Source organism: Sus scrofa, chromosome 2, assembly GCF_000003025.6.
Source record: "Sus scrofa isolate TJ Tabasco breed Duroc chromosome 2, Sscrofa11.1, whole genome shotgun sequence".
Classification (NCBI taxonomy): domain Eukaryota; kingdom Metazoa; phylum Chordata; class Mammalia; order Artiodactyla; family Suidae; genus Sus; species Sus scrofa.
This window is the reverse complement of record NC_010444.4, coordinates 67,604,787-67,621,827: the sequence shown is the minus strand read 5'-3', so window position 1 is coordinate 67,621,827 and position 17,041 is coordinate 67,604,787. Positions and strand designations below refer to the sequence as shown.

The 17,041-nt window shown below is 37.1% G+C and overlaps 1 protein-coding gene across 1 annotated transcript; it reads right to left on the bottom strand.

Moving 5' to 3' along the window:
- On the bottom strand, nt 3,259-4,179 carry LOC110259636 (olfactory receptor 7E24-like). Its single transcript, XM_021085126.1, has one exon. The coding sequence runs from the start codon at nt 4,174-4,176 to the stop codon at nt 3,259-3,261; it is 918 nt and encodes a 305-aa protein (XP_020940785.1). The 5' UTR covers nt 4,177-4,179.

Below are 17,041 nucleotides of genomic sequence, written 5' to 3'. Positions count from 1 at the left end.
CCAATTATATGTGTGTTTAAATGGCAGGAGGAAATTTGGGGGGACAAGATGGCAGGAGGGTAGAGAAGGGTTATAGAAAAGGAAGTGATTTGGGGAAATTTTAGAGTGCTTGGGAAGTAGGCAAAATCTAATCCTAAACTGAAATCCTTTATTGATGGGATGAGGGGATCTGATATGAAAGTCACTTCCAAAGCTGAGTTTTAGAGGACATGTATAAAAACCAAACACATTTACTTTTGTGCCAAAAATGAGGATAAGCTTTGTGCTCTTTTACTAATTTTCCCTCACATGATGAGTATCCTTGAGGGACATAGAAAACTACCTTCTCCTATTATCTTTTTAGATCTCCAACTGAGAAATTTCTTTCCTCACCATTTTTTCTTTGTACTCGTAGAACTTATAATAGTCACCTTTCCTTTAAAATCTTAGATGTACTATTACATGGGGAAAAAGGATGCCATTGAATTTCATTATAGTAAACACAAACTATATGTTTCTTCTCTAAAGTATTTGTACAGCACTCTATTTAAGGTCTAATGGTCCGTGGAAGAAAGGATATACTGAATGTATTGATATTTGTCAGGGGAGGGGGAGGGGTAGGAGAGGGCAGGACTGGGAGTTTGGGGTTAGTAGATGCAAACTATTATGTTTAGAATGGATAAAAATCTAGGTCCTACTGTAGAGATCAGGGAATTGGATCCAATCTCCTAGGATAGACCATGACGGAAAAGAATATTAAAAGAATGTGTATATATGTATGTGTAACTGAGTCACTTTGTACAGCAGAAATTGACACAATATTGGAACCTATAACTCAGTATTATCAAATATATCTCAATATAAAAAATTAAATGTCTTCACTTTCCTTGCAAAGTAAAGGAATAAAAATTTTACATGAATATTTATTCAAGAATAAATTTTCTTGAATAAAAATAATATTTTCTTCAAAACTATACAATGTAAAGTTATACTTATTCTCCGCTCTGGCTATACTGTTTTTGAATATATAGACAAAAGATATTAAGTATCAGCTCTCAAATTACTCAAGTTCTCATTTGCAAAAATAAAATTGTAAGATCTCCTCTCATAGTCCAGTTTGAGCATCAGAGTTCACTGTCAGTGAAGTTGGTAGGTGATTTAGCTTAGTGGGAAAAATCAGAGTAACTAAACCAGTTATTGGATAGCTTTTCAGAAAACCAGAATAGTACCTCAGAAACTATAGGTAGGAGCTCTAATGGAAAGATTGATATGCACAGGTACCTGGGTATGTACCAGAAAGGAGCCAAAGAACACTGATCATAGCAGGATACTGCTCAGCCATAAAAAAGAACAAAATAATGCCATTTGCAGCAACATGGATGCAATGAGATGATTATACTAAGTGAAGTAAATCAGAAAGAGAAGGACAAAACTCATGTTATATCACTTATATGTAGAATCTAAAATATGGCACAAATGATCCTATCTGTAAAACAGAAATAGTCTCACAGACATAGAGAACAGACTTGTGGTTGCCAAGGGGAAGGGGGGAGGGATTGGGATGGACTGGGAGTTTGGGTTTAGTTGTTGAAAACTATTACATTTAGAACTGATAAGCAATGAGGTCCTACTCTATAACCCAGGGAACTTTATTCAGTCTCTTGGGATAGACTATGATGGAAGATAATATGAGAAAAGGAATCTATATATATGACTTGGTCATAATTCTATACAGAAGAAACTGACATAACACTGTAAATCTACTAAATTCTAATGAAAATAAAATTAAACAAAGAGCATGGATACAAATTGAGATCCTAATGAGGTTCTTTTCCCAATTGTTAAGAACATGATTTTTGTTAGCCTTGAATATCAAAAATTAAGATAAAGTTAAGTTTATTCATAATGACTTGCATGTCTTAACAATCCACAGGCACCTTTAGAGCCACGTGGTAACTGGAAATATGAAAGCATCCCACTAAACTTAATTGTACACCCTAGGTAAAGACATGCCATTACAATCCCTTTTTGTTTCCTGAGCACAATTTGCAGTCTTCTAAATTCAGAATCTCACAACATACCTTTATTCCCCATGCTATGGTTTATCATTCAGAGTTAAAGAAAAAAGAAACCATTCTTGTTATTTTAATGAAGATAATATAATGAAAGTCATTGATTCAATATTTATTGAAAGATTAAAGCCATAGAAGAAAAAAATGTGGTAACATAAAGACATAGTTTCACGCATCACAAAGAGAACAAAGAAATTTCAGCTATGTGTGGGGATGGATGTTAACTAGATTTAATGTGTTGATTCACAACATATAGAAATATTATATATTTATGTTGTATGCCTGAATCTAATAGAATGTTATATGTTATGATATCTCAACAAGTTAAATTGTTCTACTTTTTACTTATGTTATAATGAGAGGCGACTTCCAAGCTTCTTATACTCTGGACTCAACAGTCTACTAATATTTTAATCTGTTCTTATATTCCAATGAAATAGTCACATACATGGCTTAATAGCATCTTCTTCAGGATTTAAAAAAAATATTGGAGTATAGTTGACTTAGAATGTACAACCTTAAATTACCTATGTAATGTGATTGAGGAAACTTTGAGTGGAATAGAAAGGATATTTATCAGGAAAATTGGAAAAACCTCTCTGCTCTGATAGATCCTCTCCCATTGACTCCTTGGGCATCAAGCATCTGCATTTTACACAGGAAGGTCCCAATTGATAACTGATTATCCAAACTAAATAGTAATAGTGCCTACTTTCCAAAGGTTTAGATAAGAAATTAAATATCCACTGTACCTACTCAAGAATCTTCTCAAATTTATTAAGGGGTAAATATTCATAGATGTCTTTGTTCTAAAGGTAAGGTTTAGATTCTTTGAACAAATGGGGAAACATATAGGAAAATATAGAAGATATCCATAACAAGAAAGAGAGAGCTATGATTCTTTTGCAGTGAGAGAAATGAGAGTGCTCATGACTAAGAGTTCTGGATAATGCACAAGGAAAGTGAGACAAGCGTACTGATGTACTATACATAATCCTGGAGTAACCGACTTAAGTGGTAAATCAAAAATAACACCCCAATTTCATTAGAGTTATACTGAGAGTAACAGCTGTGTAAACAAATGACAAAGGGCGATATGGGTCCATACATAACATGTGAGTTCATATTCAAAATTTCTTGTTGTGCATATTGGATTTTGCTGCATTTTCCTGTCCTGTGAACCAAAAGGATAAGACAGATACTGACATTAGGCTATTCTGTTGATAATCCTCCACAAGGCATTCTTGATATCTTTGTTCCTCAGGCTGTAGATGAAGGGGTTCAACATGGGGGTGACCAGGGTGTACATCGCTGAGGCCACTAAACTCTTCTGGGGGGAAGGGGAGACAGCTGAACTGAGGTACACCCCAAGAGCTGTTTCATAAAATAAACAAACAACTGACAGGTGAGAGCCACAGGTAGCAAAGACTTTGTACTTCCCACCTGTTGATGGAATTCTCAGAATGGAGGAAACAATTTGAGTATAAGAATAAAGGATCCCTGAGATGGGAATCCCACCAGTAAAATAGATTAATATGTCATCAATGGAGGTGTCAGAACAGGCAAGATGGATAAGTTGAGGGGCGTCACGAAAGAAATTAGGGATTTCTACATTTGTGCAGAAGGTAAGCTGTGAAATCATCAAGAAGTGAATCTGGGAGTCCAAAAGGCTGATGAAAAATGACACCAGGACCAACAAACCACATACGTGGGGCTTTATGATGACCAGGTAGTGCAGGGGGTAACAAATGGCCACTAACCGGTCATAGGCCATCACGGCCAGGAGTAGACTGTCCAAACAGCCAAAGAGGAAAAAAAAGGACACCTGAGTGAGGCAGCCTGCATAAGTGATGGATTTGCTGTGTGCCTGGATATTCACCAGCATCTTTGGGACTGTGGTGGTGATAACACCAATGTCAGCCAAAGACAGATTGGAAAGGAAGAAGTACATGGGGGTGTGGGGGTGGGAATCAGAACTGACAGCCAGGATGATGAGCATGTTTCCAAGTATGGCAACCAGGTACATGCAGAGGAAGAGCCCAAGTATGAAGGGCTGAAGTTCTGGATCATCTGAGAGTCCCATGAGGAGGAATTCTGAGACATGTGTAAGATTCTGTAGTTCCATGTAGAAGAGACACCTGTTGAAGAAGAAGAGATAGTTGGAGTTCTCTTGCAGTGCAGTGGGTTAAGGATCTTGCATTGTCTCTCTGGTATATTGGGCGACTATTATGCCACAGATTCTATGCCTAGCCCAGTTAATTCCACATGCTACAGGTGCAGCTGAAAAAAAAATCTAGAGAGATGGCTGGACTAAACAAAACAAGACACCCAGATAAGTGTATACATTTTTGATTCAAGAACGCTACCAGTAAAATATTCACACTTGAGGACCATACACCTCAGGACCTTCATGAATATTTCTATTTGAGTTCTTAAAAGAATTTTCTTCTTCATGTCTGGGTTATTCACCTTTTTCTGTACACAGTCATGTTAGAGATGTTAGGCTGAAGAATGTTATAGAAGAAAGGAATTCTTGAGATAATAAATTCTTGAACACAGTAAAATATCAGTCCTCAATTTAAAAAGTAGAATGAATATTCTCTTCAAGAAAAAATTGTTCCAATTAAATGAAACTATGAAGCACTATAAGGTATTTAGAATGAATAAGCAATGAGGTCCTTCCATGTAGCACAGGGAACTACTGTATCCTGTCATTGGGATAGATCATGATTGCAGACGATATGAGAAAAAGAATATATGTATATTATGACTGGGTCACTATGCTGCACAGCAGAAATTGACTCAACAGTGTAAGTAAATATACCCTAATAAATTTATTAAAGTGGGAAATAAATTAATAAATTTAAAAAATTAAAGTACCTAATCATACAAATTCTCTTGATTTGGAGTGTAACACTTGGAGAGATAAAACTACATTAAGGATCCTAAATTAAAATCAAACAGTCATACTCTGTATTTTTATATGGCAATTATTTTCATGTTTGGTTTTCATAATTTGGTTATGACAGCCATCTTTTATGGAGACCAGTACTCACTTAAATATGTAGGCCATCTGGTCCAAACACTAAAATATAATTCAAACATATAAATATTTGTTCTTGCTGCACTTCATATTTTGATAAATTTGCTTTTGTTATAGGCACAAAATCATGCATCACTAATTAAAGATGGTATTGATTTACAGTGCACCAGTGATTAAACATTATTTAACTTTTAATGAATATTCTGTACCTACTTTTCATTTTTTGGTGATTTTCATCAGTCTGTACTATCTCAGGGAAATGTCTGAGGTTAAGTTTGCTTTTTGCTGTTTTTGTTTTCAGAGGCTTGATAACAATTCCTTTTTTTTTTTTTTTTTTTGTCTTTTTGCCATTTCTGGGGGCTCCCGTGGCTTATGGGATGTTCCCAGGCTAGGGGTCTAATCAGAGCTGTAGCCGCCAGCTTACACCAGAGCCACAGCAATGTGGAATCCGAGCCGCATCTGTAACCTACACCACAGCTCATGGCAACGCCAGATCCTTAACCCACTGAGCAAGGGCAGGGATCGAACCTGCAACCTCATGGTTCCTAGTTGGACTCGTTAACCACTGAGCCATGATGGGAACTCCAACCATTCTTAAATATGTCTGTAATCCCAAACTTTTGTGAATGGTTGATTTCTCATCAAAGCCAACCTTCTTATGTACGGTTAAGAAATTTATAAGCAAATTTGGTTTGATTTATTCTTGTTTTTTATTGCCATTACTCTAGGAGGTGGATCAAAAAAGATGTTGTGATTTATGTCAAAGAGCATTCTGCCTATATCTCACTCTAAGTGTTTTATAGTATCTGGCCTTATATTTAGGTAATTAATTCACTTTTAGGGTATTTTTTTATTTTTGGTATGGTGTGAAAATGTTCTAATGTCATTCTTTTACATGCAGCTGCCCATTTTTCCCAGCACTACTTACTGAAGAGACTGTCTTTCCTCCACTCTATGCTCTTGCCTCCTTTGTCATAAATTAGTTGACATAGGTGCTTGTGTTCATTTCTGCTTTTATTTTAAATCACAACAGTAAATATTAACTTTATTGATTACTATCAAATGGATCATTTCATTTCTGGGCTTTCTATCCTGTTTCATTGTTCTATATTTCTGGGTTTTTTTGTGTGTGCCAATACCATATTGTTTTGATGATTGTAGCTTTGTAGTATAGGCTAAAGTCAAAGCGCCTGATTCCTCCATTTCTGTTTATCTTTTTCAATATTGCTTTGGCTACTTGGTGTCATTTGTATTTCTTTTTTTTAAGTATTTTATTTTTTAATTTCTTTTATTTCATACAAATTTTAAGATATTTTGTTCTTATTCTCTGAAGAATGTCATTAGTAATTTGATAGGGATTGCACTGAATCTATAGATTGCCTTGGTCATTTTGACAGTATTGATTCTTCCAATCCAAGATCATGGTATATCTTTCCATCTGTTTGTGTTTTATTCCTAGGATTTTATTCTTTTTGATGCAATGGTAAGTGCAATAGATTTCTGTGTATGAATTTTGCATCCTGCACTATGACATGACTCTGTCAATCAACTATAATCTAATAAATTGACACAACTCTGTAAATCAACTCTTCTCTAATAAAAACTAAAAAACTTAAATCAGAGTTTGAATCATAGTTGGAATAATGGGTTTATCAATGAAATGCAATCCTAAGAAATTATTTAAGGACCTTTTATTTTATTGTGCTGTAGAGAGATAGAAGCCCATCATGTCCCAGGCAATTCATTCATGAAACATGTAGAAATCTTAAAGTGTGTCTTAATTCACACAATAAAATTCTCTCTCTCACTCTCCCTTTCTTTATAAAGAAAATATCATGTTTTTAAATGAATATTTTATATTCCATTAAGTAGAAAATGATAGATTTCCTCAGAAAATCTCTGACAGAGATACACCAAAGCACTGTTTTATTGTTTGTCCAGTGCTGTGGGACATCTCTAGAAGGAAGAAACTACCCTCCATGTGGAAGTCACACTGCCTAAGCTCTCTTTCAGATGAAACAAGGAAGGGTCTATTCAATATTTAGTAAAAATAGTTTTGCTTGCAGCTTACTCTGTGCCAAGCCAGGTATAGGCTCTCTGGAAGCAGAAATGAATGTGATTTTTTTTCTTACCTTTATTTGGCCCTATACATATTTATGAATTATGTTCTTCGGTTGTGATACCTGTTAAAGCAAATATTGAAACAAACTGATCTCAGATTTAGATTTTGAGTTATGCAAAAGCAGTAAAATAAGATTGTAAAAAAATAATAATAAATATCCATCCAAAATGATGTTCTAAAATGTATTAACATAGTAGTAAGCAATTATAAACTATCAATTTTTAAATTTTTAAAATTTGGTATGTTTGAGGTACAGTTGATTTTAAAAAGAACCATGCAGGTCATAATCTTCTGAGACAAGAGGTATGATTAAGTCATTATGGTTTTGTGATTGTAATGCCTTTGAGATCCCTCAGTTTTATCAAGTGTATTAACAGTTTGTTCCTTTATATTATGGTTACCATAGTCTGTCTATTTTTATAGAGAGACATTTGGATAGTTGCTTATTTGAGTCAATTATGGATAAAGAAATTATAGCTAAAAAATACATGAAAGTGATTCAGTTGTTTCCCTCCAGCCACTCAGAAACCGCCTGTGTAAGGACAAAAATAAAGTGTTTTCTCAGGGCTCTGAAGAAAACTAAAACTTTGTATCACTGAAATACATGGCATTTAATAATAATGATAATGATAATGCCAAAAATATACTTACTGCAGGCATCCATCTCATAGTTACTCACATATTCAGTACTTATTATGTTTAATGCTTAATCATTACAGCTATATGGACTGGAGATCAATTCAGATGATAAAGCTGAGGCTCAGAGATCCTAAGGACTTGTCTTGGGTCTCACAGATAATGAGTAGAACAGAGGGATTTAAAATTAAATGGAGTGTCTCTGAAGCCCATGCACTGACCATGTCCATTGTTTCCTTCCACTTCAGAGAGTCTAAGCCGAGGTTCAGAGCTCTGTTTCCTAAGGTATATCTTTTAACTTCTTCCTGTTTCCTGACTAAGAATGTAACCCAACACTCTGATTTTATGTCTCCTTTAGAGATTGAAGGGAAATAAATTATAAGCATGAAGGAGGAAGTAGATAGCAAAACAAAATCAAGGAACAGGGCAAAGAAAGAGAGAGAACTGTCCTGGATCACTGTGTGTCAACAAGTTCTGTGACTTCCACCTATGGTCTCAGATAACTTCCTATGACTTTTTTTTTCTTTGAGGGACACACCTGCAACATATGGAAACATTCCCAGTCTAGGGGTCAAATCAGAACTGCAGCTGATGACCTATAGCACAGCCACAGCAACTCCAGATCCAAGCAGTGTCTGCGACCTACAGCAGAGTTCGCAGCAACGCCGGACCCTTAACCCAATGGGGAAGACCAAGGGTTGTACCCCGTCCTCATGGATACTAGTCTGGTTCATTATCGCTAAGGCACAATGGGAACTCCACTTCCTATAACTTATGCAGCAGGTGAAACCTTCTACTCGCCAATGTGGTCTTATAGGAATCCCAAAAGGAAGAGCATAGTAAACAGTGGGTCTCTGGCAGCAGTGACAGAAAAGAGAAATATCAAGTTGGACTGACAGATGAAAATATTGTCTAGATGGCCTGTGAATGGAGTCTGAATTTTGCATTCAAATCTGACTCCACCCCTTTCTATCCAAGACTATATTTACATACAAGTACATATAAATGTTTTCCTGTCCTTACCTGTAAAATAATGATAGTGAAGGTTGTTCTTTTTTCGGGGAGGTTATATAGAAAAAAGTTAACAAGTAACCTTAAAAAATCCTATCTCAGTGTTCCCATTGTGGTTCAGAGGGTTAAGAACATGGCACATTGTCCACGAGGGTACAGGATGGATTCCTGGCCTCGCTTGGTGGGTTAAGGATCTAGCAGGTCGCAGATGCAGCTCTGATCTGGTGTTGCTGTGGCTATGGCCCAGCTTGCAGCTGTGGCTCTGACTTGATTCCTAGACAGGGAACTTCCATATGCTGCAGGTGCAGCCATAAAAAGAAAAAAAAATACTTATCTCAGAGTCTGGCACTAGGAAACCCTACATAAAATGTTCATGATATTGTGATCAATGTCATCATTTCCATCATTGTCATCATCACCTTCATGATCATTTTGGTGATTAGCAGATAGTATAGAAGGAAATATTTCCTGCTGTGGTGGGAGAGATGTCTACAGGTGCTAGAATCAGTGCAGGATGAAAATAACATTGTTTGTGATATCATATGTTATTTGTCTTTGTCTTTCTGGCTCATTTCACTCAGTATGAGATTCTCTAGTTCCATCCATGTTGCTGCAAATGGCATTATGTCATTCTTTTTTATGGCTGAGTAGTATTCCATTGTGTATATATACCACATCTTCCGAATCCAATCATCTGTTGATGGCCAGCACAAATGAACATCTCCTCAGAAAAGAAAATCATGGACTTAGAGAAGAGACTTGTGGCTGCCTGGTGGGAGGGGGAGGGAGTGGGAGGGATCGGGAGCTTGGGCTTATCAGACACAACTTAGAAAAGATTTACAAGGAGATCCTGCTGAATAGCATTGAGAACTATGTGTAGATACTCATGTTGCAACAGAACAAAGGGTGGGGGAAAATGTAATTGTAATGTATACATGTAAGGATAACCTGACTCCCTTGCTGTACAGTGGGAAAATAAAAAAAAAAATAACATTGTTTGTGAGAGTTCCTGCACCCCCAACAGAACCAGGATTTAAACCTCATAGATCTCTAGCTGAAACATTGGATACTGATTCCCTCCCCTATAGCTGTCCTGCTTATCTCAGTGAAAAGGGAAAAAAATGCTCCTCCAGCCTGTCTTCCATCCAGTTTCTCCCTGGGCACTCACTGGCTGCTCTGCATCTCTGCTGGGGCATGAGCAAAGACTGATGATCCCAAAACCCCTCTCTTGCCTGGTAAGCAATGAAAACTCAAGCACTGTTCTCAGGACTAGCATGGGTCCTCTGATGCAGGCAATGAATGACTCTGGGAAGAGAACATATAGGTATGAATCCCACTGGACTGGAACCAGAAACTGAGGAGCTGGAAGGCAAAAGTGATTATTTACCTTTGTGGGACCTTGGGGCTCAATGCTCAGAAGCTCATAATTAGCCAAATAGGTCCAGGTCCTCCCAACCTCTGAGGACTTGCTGATATTAGCGAAAGCAGGAAAGGAGAAAAGGGAAGAGTTTGGAACCTTCCTCATCTTAGGAGAAAGCTCAAATGTATGACTCACTTCTGACTTCCAAATTACAGGGATTCTTATAAAAATAACTCATATTCTATCAATTAAAAACATATAATGAATTTGGGTTTAGTAGATGCAAACTAGTGCCTTTGGAATGGATAAGCAATGAGGTCCTGCTGTATAGCACTGGGAACTACATTTAATCACTTATGATGGAGCATGATGGAGGATAATGTGAGAAAAAGAATGTATATATGCATGTGTGACTGGGTCACTTTTCTGTAGAGTAGCAAATTGACAGAACACTGTAAACCAGCTATGATGGAAAGATAAAAATCATTTAAAAAGATAAATAAATAAGTTAAGTATGCCTTAAATCTGCAAATCCATTAAGTAATAATGAAATTTAGAGAGAATTAGGTCTTTTATATTCAGAATCAGATATATTTCTTTTTTTTTCAGTTAAGATTTACATCTCCAAGGAGAACTTCCTATTTTTCTTTTGATTGTCCTGGTTGACAACGTGTATTTTAGCAGTGGAAATAGATGTGGGCATTGGAGGTGGATATTTCTTGCTATTTTGAATGACAGCCCATTTTTTCATTTTTCTGCTGAGTTGATATATATTGGTACATTAGACAACTACCTATTTTCATATACTTATCAGGAAGTTAACTGTTTGATTAAATACTTCAGGAAGTCTCACAGAGGTATACATTCAAAATATAGGCCAGTATTATGGAGAACAGTATGGAGCTTCTTTAAAAAACTAAAAAGAGTGTTAGTGTGTGATCATGAAGTCCCATTCCTGGGCATTTATCCAGAGAAAACCATAATTTGAAAATATACATGCACCCATATGTTCATAGCAGCTCTATTTACAGTAGCCATGGAAGAAACATAAATGTAATCAGTAGATAAATTGGTAAAGATGTGGTATATATATATATATATATATATATATATATATATATATATATACACACATATATATATATACATATATTGTGTGTTTTGTGTGTGTGTATACACACACATGCACACATGCAATGGAATATTACTCAGCCATAAAAAATAATGAAATAATGCTATTTGCAGCAACATGGCTCAACCTAGAGATTTTTATAATGAGTGAAACATGTCAGACAGAGGAAGACATATACCATATGTTATCATTTCTATGCTGAATCTAAAAAAAAGGATAAAAATGATCTTATTTACAAAACAGAATTAGATTCACAGATACACAAAACAAACCTATGGTTAGTAAAGGGTATGGGGAATAAATTAGGAGTTTGTTAAAATATGCATACTACCATATATAAAATAAATAACCAGTGAGGACCTACTATATAACATGTGGAACTATACTCAATATTTTGTAATAAGCTATAAAAGCAAAGAATCTGAAAAGGAATGGATATATGTATATGTATAACTGAATCACTTTGCTGTGCACTTGAAGCTACCACAACACTGTACATCAACTATTCTTCCATAAAATAAACAATAAATAAATAAAATGTACGTGGGAACTGCCACCATATCAATGCTTGACTAGAAGAGGATATGATTTCAAGTTTGCTCATATGGCAAAGGCAGGATCCAGTTCCTCTTGGGCAGTTGGCCATAGGCATCCCTCAGTTTCTTGCCACATGGACTTAATCTACTGGACCTCTGAAATATGTGAGAGCTGAAAGCAGAAGAGGGCTAGCAGGCTGAAAGTCTGATTATTTACTCACTAATGTTGGAATAACACATGAATAATTTTCCAAATACATTTCCTTGCATGGAAGTCACTAGCTCTAGTCAACACCCACAAAACTTTGTCTATAAAAGGTCATTAATACAGATGTGGGAGTTGTTGTTGTGGCTCAGCGGGTTGTGAACCTAGGCTGTATCCATGAGGAGGTGGGTTCAATCCCTGGGCTCTCTCAGTGGGTTAAAGGATCTGGCATTGCCATGAGCTGTGGCATAGTTCACAGGCATGGCTTGGATCTGGCACTACAGTGGCTGTGGCATAGGCTGGCAGCTGCAGCTCTTATTTGACCCCCAGCCTGGGAACTTCCATATGCCACATGTGCAGCCCTAAAGAGCTAAATGGGAGCTAATTGGGAGCATCTTAGAAGCTGCTTATCACAAAGATTTCATCCTCTATCAGGAATTTGTTCTCTAAGCACCAGACTATAGAGATGTCTCTCTGCTTTTCAACATAGTACCCAGCTCTTTGGAGTTCCCTAGTGGCTCAGCAGGTTAAGAAACCAGCACAGTCTGGGAGTTCCCATCATGGTGCAGTGGAACCCAATCTAACTAGGAACCATGGGGTTGTGGGTTCGCTCCCTGGCCTCACTTAATGGGTTAAGGATCTGGCATTGCTGTGAGCCGTGGTGTAGCCACAGACGTGGCTTGTATCTGGCTTTGCTCTGGCTCTGGCTTAGGCAGGCAGCAATAGCTCTGATTTGACCCCTAGCCTGAGAACCTCCATATGCCATGGGTGCAGCCTTAAAACAACAAAAAGACAAAAAAAGAAAAGAAAAGAAGAAAGGAAAAGAAAAGAAAAGAAACCAGCACTGTCACTGCTGTGGCACAAGTGTGATCCTTGGCCTGTGAACTTTTGCATGCCATGTGTGTGGCCAAAAAAAAGAGGCAAATATAGTATAGTTCCCAATGCTTCATAACACCAACTTTTAAAAAAAAATCTTTACTGGAGAATAACTTATACATGAAAGAATTTGTTCTATTGTAGGTATTTCTGCAGATCCCACCATGCTGCCCCTGGCCATGTCATAAGAAGTCTCCCTGGTTTCTCTTAAATAGAGAAGTCTCCCAAGCCTTTCCATGTTGGAAATAAGTGTCACATACCCTTGGAAAGACTTCTTGCTTATCTCAAGGTGAACCACCTATAGAATAACATAGAGATGCTGAGATGTTCACTGCTGTCTCAGTAAAACTGATCAGCAGTGATCCTGGAGTGAATAATTTGCATGGTGATGATAATTGTGGGGCCATCCTCATGTCTTGAAGTTCAAAGTCTTCACAGTAGTTGGACTCATTTAGAATTTAAACTTTTTGTGCCATCACAATTCAAGTAAATTTTAATTTTGAAATTACCTACTCTTTTTGTGTATTTTAGTAAGTTTTTTTGCATGTGGGAGGGGGTGTAGAGATGTAGAGAGTTCATAATATGCTTGTTTATGTTTTCTCGATTAGAGCTATATGTTGAAAGAGACATTTAAACTCTTAAAGAAAAAAACAACAGAGTCGTTTTCTCTTTGCCAACAGAAACCACAGCCATTTCAGGACCAATCCAACAAGAGTCTCTAGAGGTTTCTGCTTTCTGTTCAACTAGAAAGGGCACATTTCTCTACAAATGTATACTTCTTAGGATCTTTGTATTTGACTCCTGAAGTCTTCTTTATTCTTTTTATGGCTGAAACTGTGGTAAATGGAAGTTCCCAGGCCAGGAGTTGAATTGGAGCTGCAATGCCAGACCCAAGCCCCATCTGTGACTTATGCTGCAGCTTGCAGATCCTTAACCCACTGAGTGAGGAGGAATTGAACCCACATCCTCATGGAGACAACATGAGGTCTGTAACCCTCTGAGCCACAACAGGAACTACTTGATGTCTTTTTTTAAAAATGTGGCTTTTGTCCTATAGAGTGAGATAAAGTGAAGTGCATGGAAATCATGATTTCTGGCAACCTCTATGTCTTCTCTTTACAGCCCACCTGGCTCTGATCTCTCTATATGAGGAACTCAGAGATTGGTTTCTAATTAATGGATATAAAGAACTTGATTATTTACTCAATATAGCTGGATATGAGAGAAAGGATGCTAATTATGTGTGTGTGCATAAGTGGCAAAAGAACATTTTAGGAGCCATAATGACCAAATAGCAGAAGTAAAGAGAGGATTGGAGAAGAAGGTGTGAGGGCTGAGACATTTTAAAATGCTCGGGGAAGAAAAATCTAATATTTAAGAGAAGTCATTTCTTAGTGGGAGGTTTCAATCAGGGACTAGTTCATTGTTAGTGAAATTCATAGGTAATTTAGGTCCTTGGTAAAAGGCAGGGTAAATACTATGCTGACCTACATGGGAAAAGAATCTGAAAAGGAATTGATAGATAGATATAGATATAGATATTGATATATCTGATTCATTTTGCAGTATACCTGAAACTAACGCAACATTTAAGTCAACTCTACTCCAAGAAAATATTTTAAAGGCCAAGTAATTTAGACCGTTACTGGATAGATCTTCAAAAAGCCCAGATTGCTCTCTCAGAAACAATGTGTAGCATCTCTAAAGGGAAGGTTGAGATGACCATAGATACCTAGGTATGTAGCAGAAAACAGAGTGACCCCAAATATGTGATCATGATGGGAAGAAGAGATGCATTATTATAAAGTGAATCCTAATGAGGTGGTTAGTAGTGAAAGGAAAGGTTTCTGCTTTGCTGAGGGTGTGATCCTTTGCTGTCCTTGAGTAATAAAAATTAAGATAAGATTATACATAAGGACTAGGGTGACAATTATCTACAGGCACAATTAGAACCACACACTAACTGGATATACCAGTATTTAAACTTCAACTTCATATCCAAAACTAAGCCATATCATTACAATCACCCTTATTTTTATAGGCTAAGCTCACTTTGAAATTTCAGTTGCCTCTCACAATGTAGATTTATCCCCCATATTATGATTTAATAGTCAGGGTTCAATCAAGAGAAGGGAGATCGTGCTATTTATTTTAATGGTGATAATTTAATATTGGTACTTGTCAAATAATTATTAAGAAATGAAAGGCACACAAGAAAAGACATTGTAACACAGAGTGGTCACTGAAGGAAGTGGCGACAATGCCATAGGTTAAGGGATATGGGGAAAAGTTGGGCGATAGGGCAGGATGACATTTCCCAAACATGAATGAGAAGGAACTAAGAGAAATGAGATGGAAATTCAGAACAGCAGTCTAAAAATGCTCCGTCCCCACCATAGTATCACAACTTAAATATTAAAGGGTAATTTTGGAGGAGAAAAACAGTACCTGAATAACCAGCTCATATGACCAGCTCATATGGAGAGAGAAGATATATGAAAAAATATTATCAGAAATACTGAGAAAAATCACATTGGTCTTGCTAAGGTAAATACTCTATCTTATTTATGAATTCCGATTACTTTAAGATCTTCAGGATCTAATTAAGAACAGTAAAGGGCCCAAGACATACAAGCTATCTTTGAATGAAAAGTCTGACAGAATTCAATAATCCTCAACATTGGCTTCACATAGACTCACTTGGTCATGCTCTGGACTTCCCTTGTGGTGCAGTGGGTTAAAGATCCAGTATTGTCACTGCAGTAGCCCAGATACCTGCTGTGGTACAGGTTCAATCCCTGGCCCAGGAAAATCTACATGTCACATACACAGCCAAAAAAAAAAAATCAGTCATGCCCTTTTTGCTCTCTAATCTAATTAAATCTTTGTTTTCTTTTTTTGTAATTCATATATTAGTTTAAGGTGTACAACACAGTGATTCAGGTAAACATAATGATAGATATATATGGTTTTCCAGCTTCTTCTCCCTTATGGTTATTATAAGAAATTCAATAGCATTTGCAGTGCTGTGCAATAGATCCTTGTTTAACTATTTTATACGTAGCCATGTGTATCTGTTAATCCTAACCTCCCAAATTATCCCTCCTCTCCCCCACACCTCCCTTTTGTAATCATAAATTTGTTTTGTATGTCTGAAATATGTTTAATTTGATGTTTGGAAGAAGATGGAGAAGGAGACGAAGAAGGAGAGGAAGAAGAAGAAGAGAAGAAGGAAAAGAAGAAGGAAGAAAGGAAGAGGAGGAGAGGAGAAAGAGGAAAAAGAGGATGAAGGGGAAGGAGAAGAGGAAGAAGAAGAGGAGGGAGAAGAGGAAGAAGAAGAAAAAGGGGAATAGGAATGGAAGAGAAAGGGAGGGAAAGGGGAAGGAAGGATAGGGAAAGGATGATAAAAATGGAGCAGAAATAGAAGAAGAAAGGAGAAACTAAATAACACCTACAATCTTGCCCAAATTACAGTCAATAAACATAAGCATCAAAAAGCATCTGAGCTGTAGGGTGACTTGGCTTCTTCCTCCACCAGCCAGTTTTCATGTTCCTTGCTGATCCTAAGTGTCATGGCTCTCCTCACCAAATATAATTCTGCTGTTTTAGATGTGTTTTCTCTGCACAGTGGCCTGTGGATGAGAGCCAATTCCATTAAGAGTTCAACTAAAGAAAGAGCATCCCCTCCAATCTTGGAAGAAAAACTAGTGATGTGATGATTGATCTCTTACATTTTACTTTAGAATGAAAAGGTTTTTAAAAGCCAATCCATGGAGTTCCCATCAAGGCACAGTGGAAACAAATCCAGCTAGGAACCATGGGGTTGTGGGTTCAATCCCTGGCCTCACTCAGTGAGTTAGGGATGTGGTGTTGCTGTGAACTGTGGTGTAGAATGCAGATGCAGCTCAGATCCTGCATTGCTGTGGCTGTGACAGAGGTCAGCAACTACAGCTCCGATTGGACCCCTGGCCTGGGAACCTCCATATGCTTCAGGTGCGGCCCTAAAAAGACAAAAAGACAAAAAAATAGGAAAATTTTAAAAAAATAAAATCCAATCCAAGTAAATTTT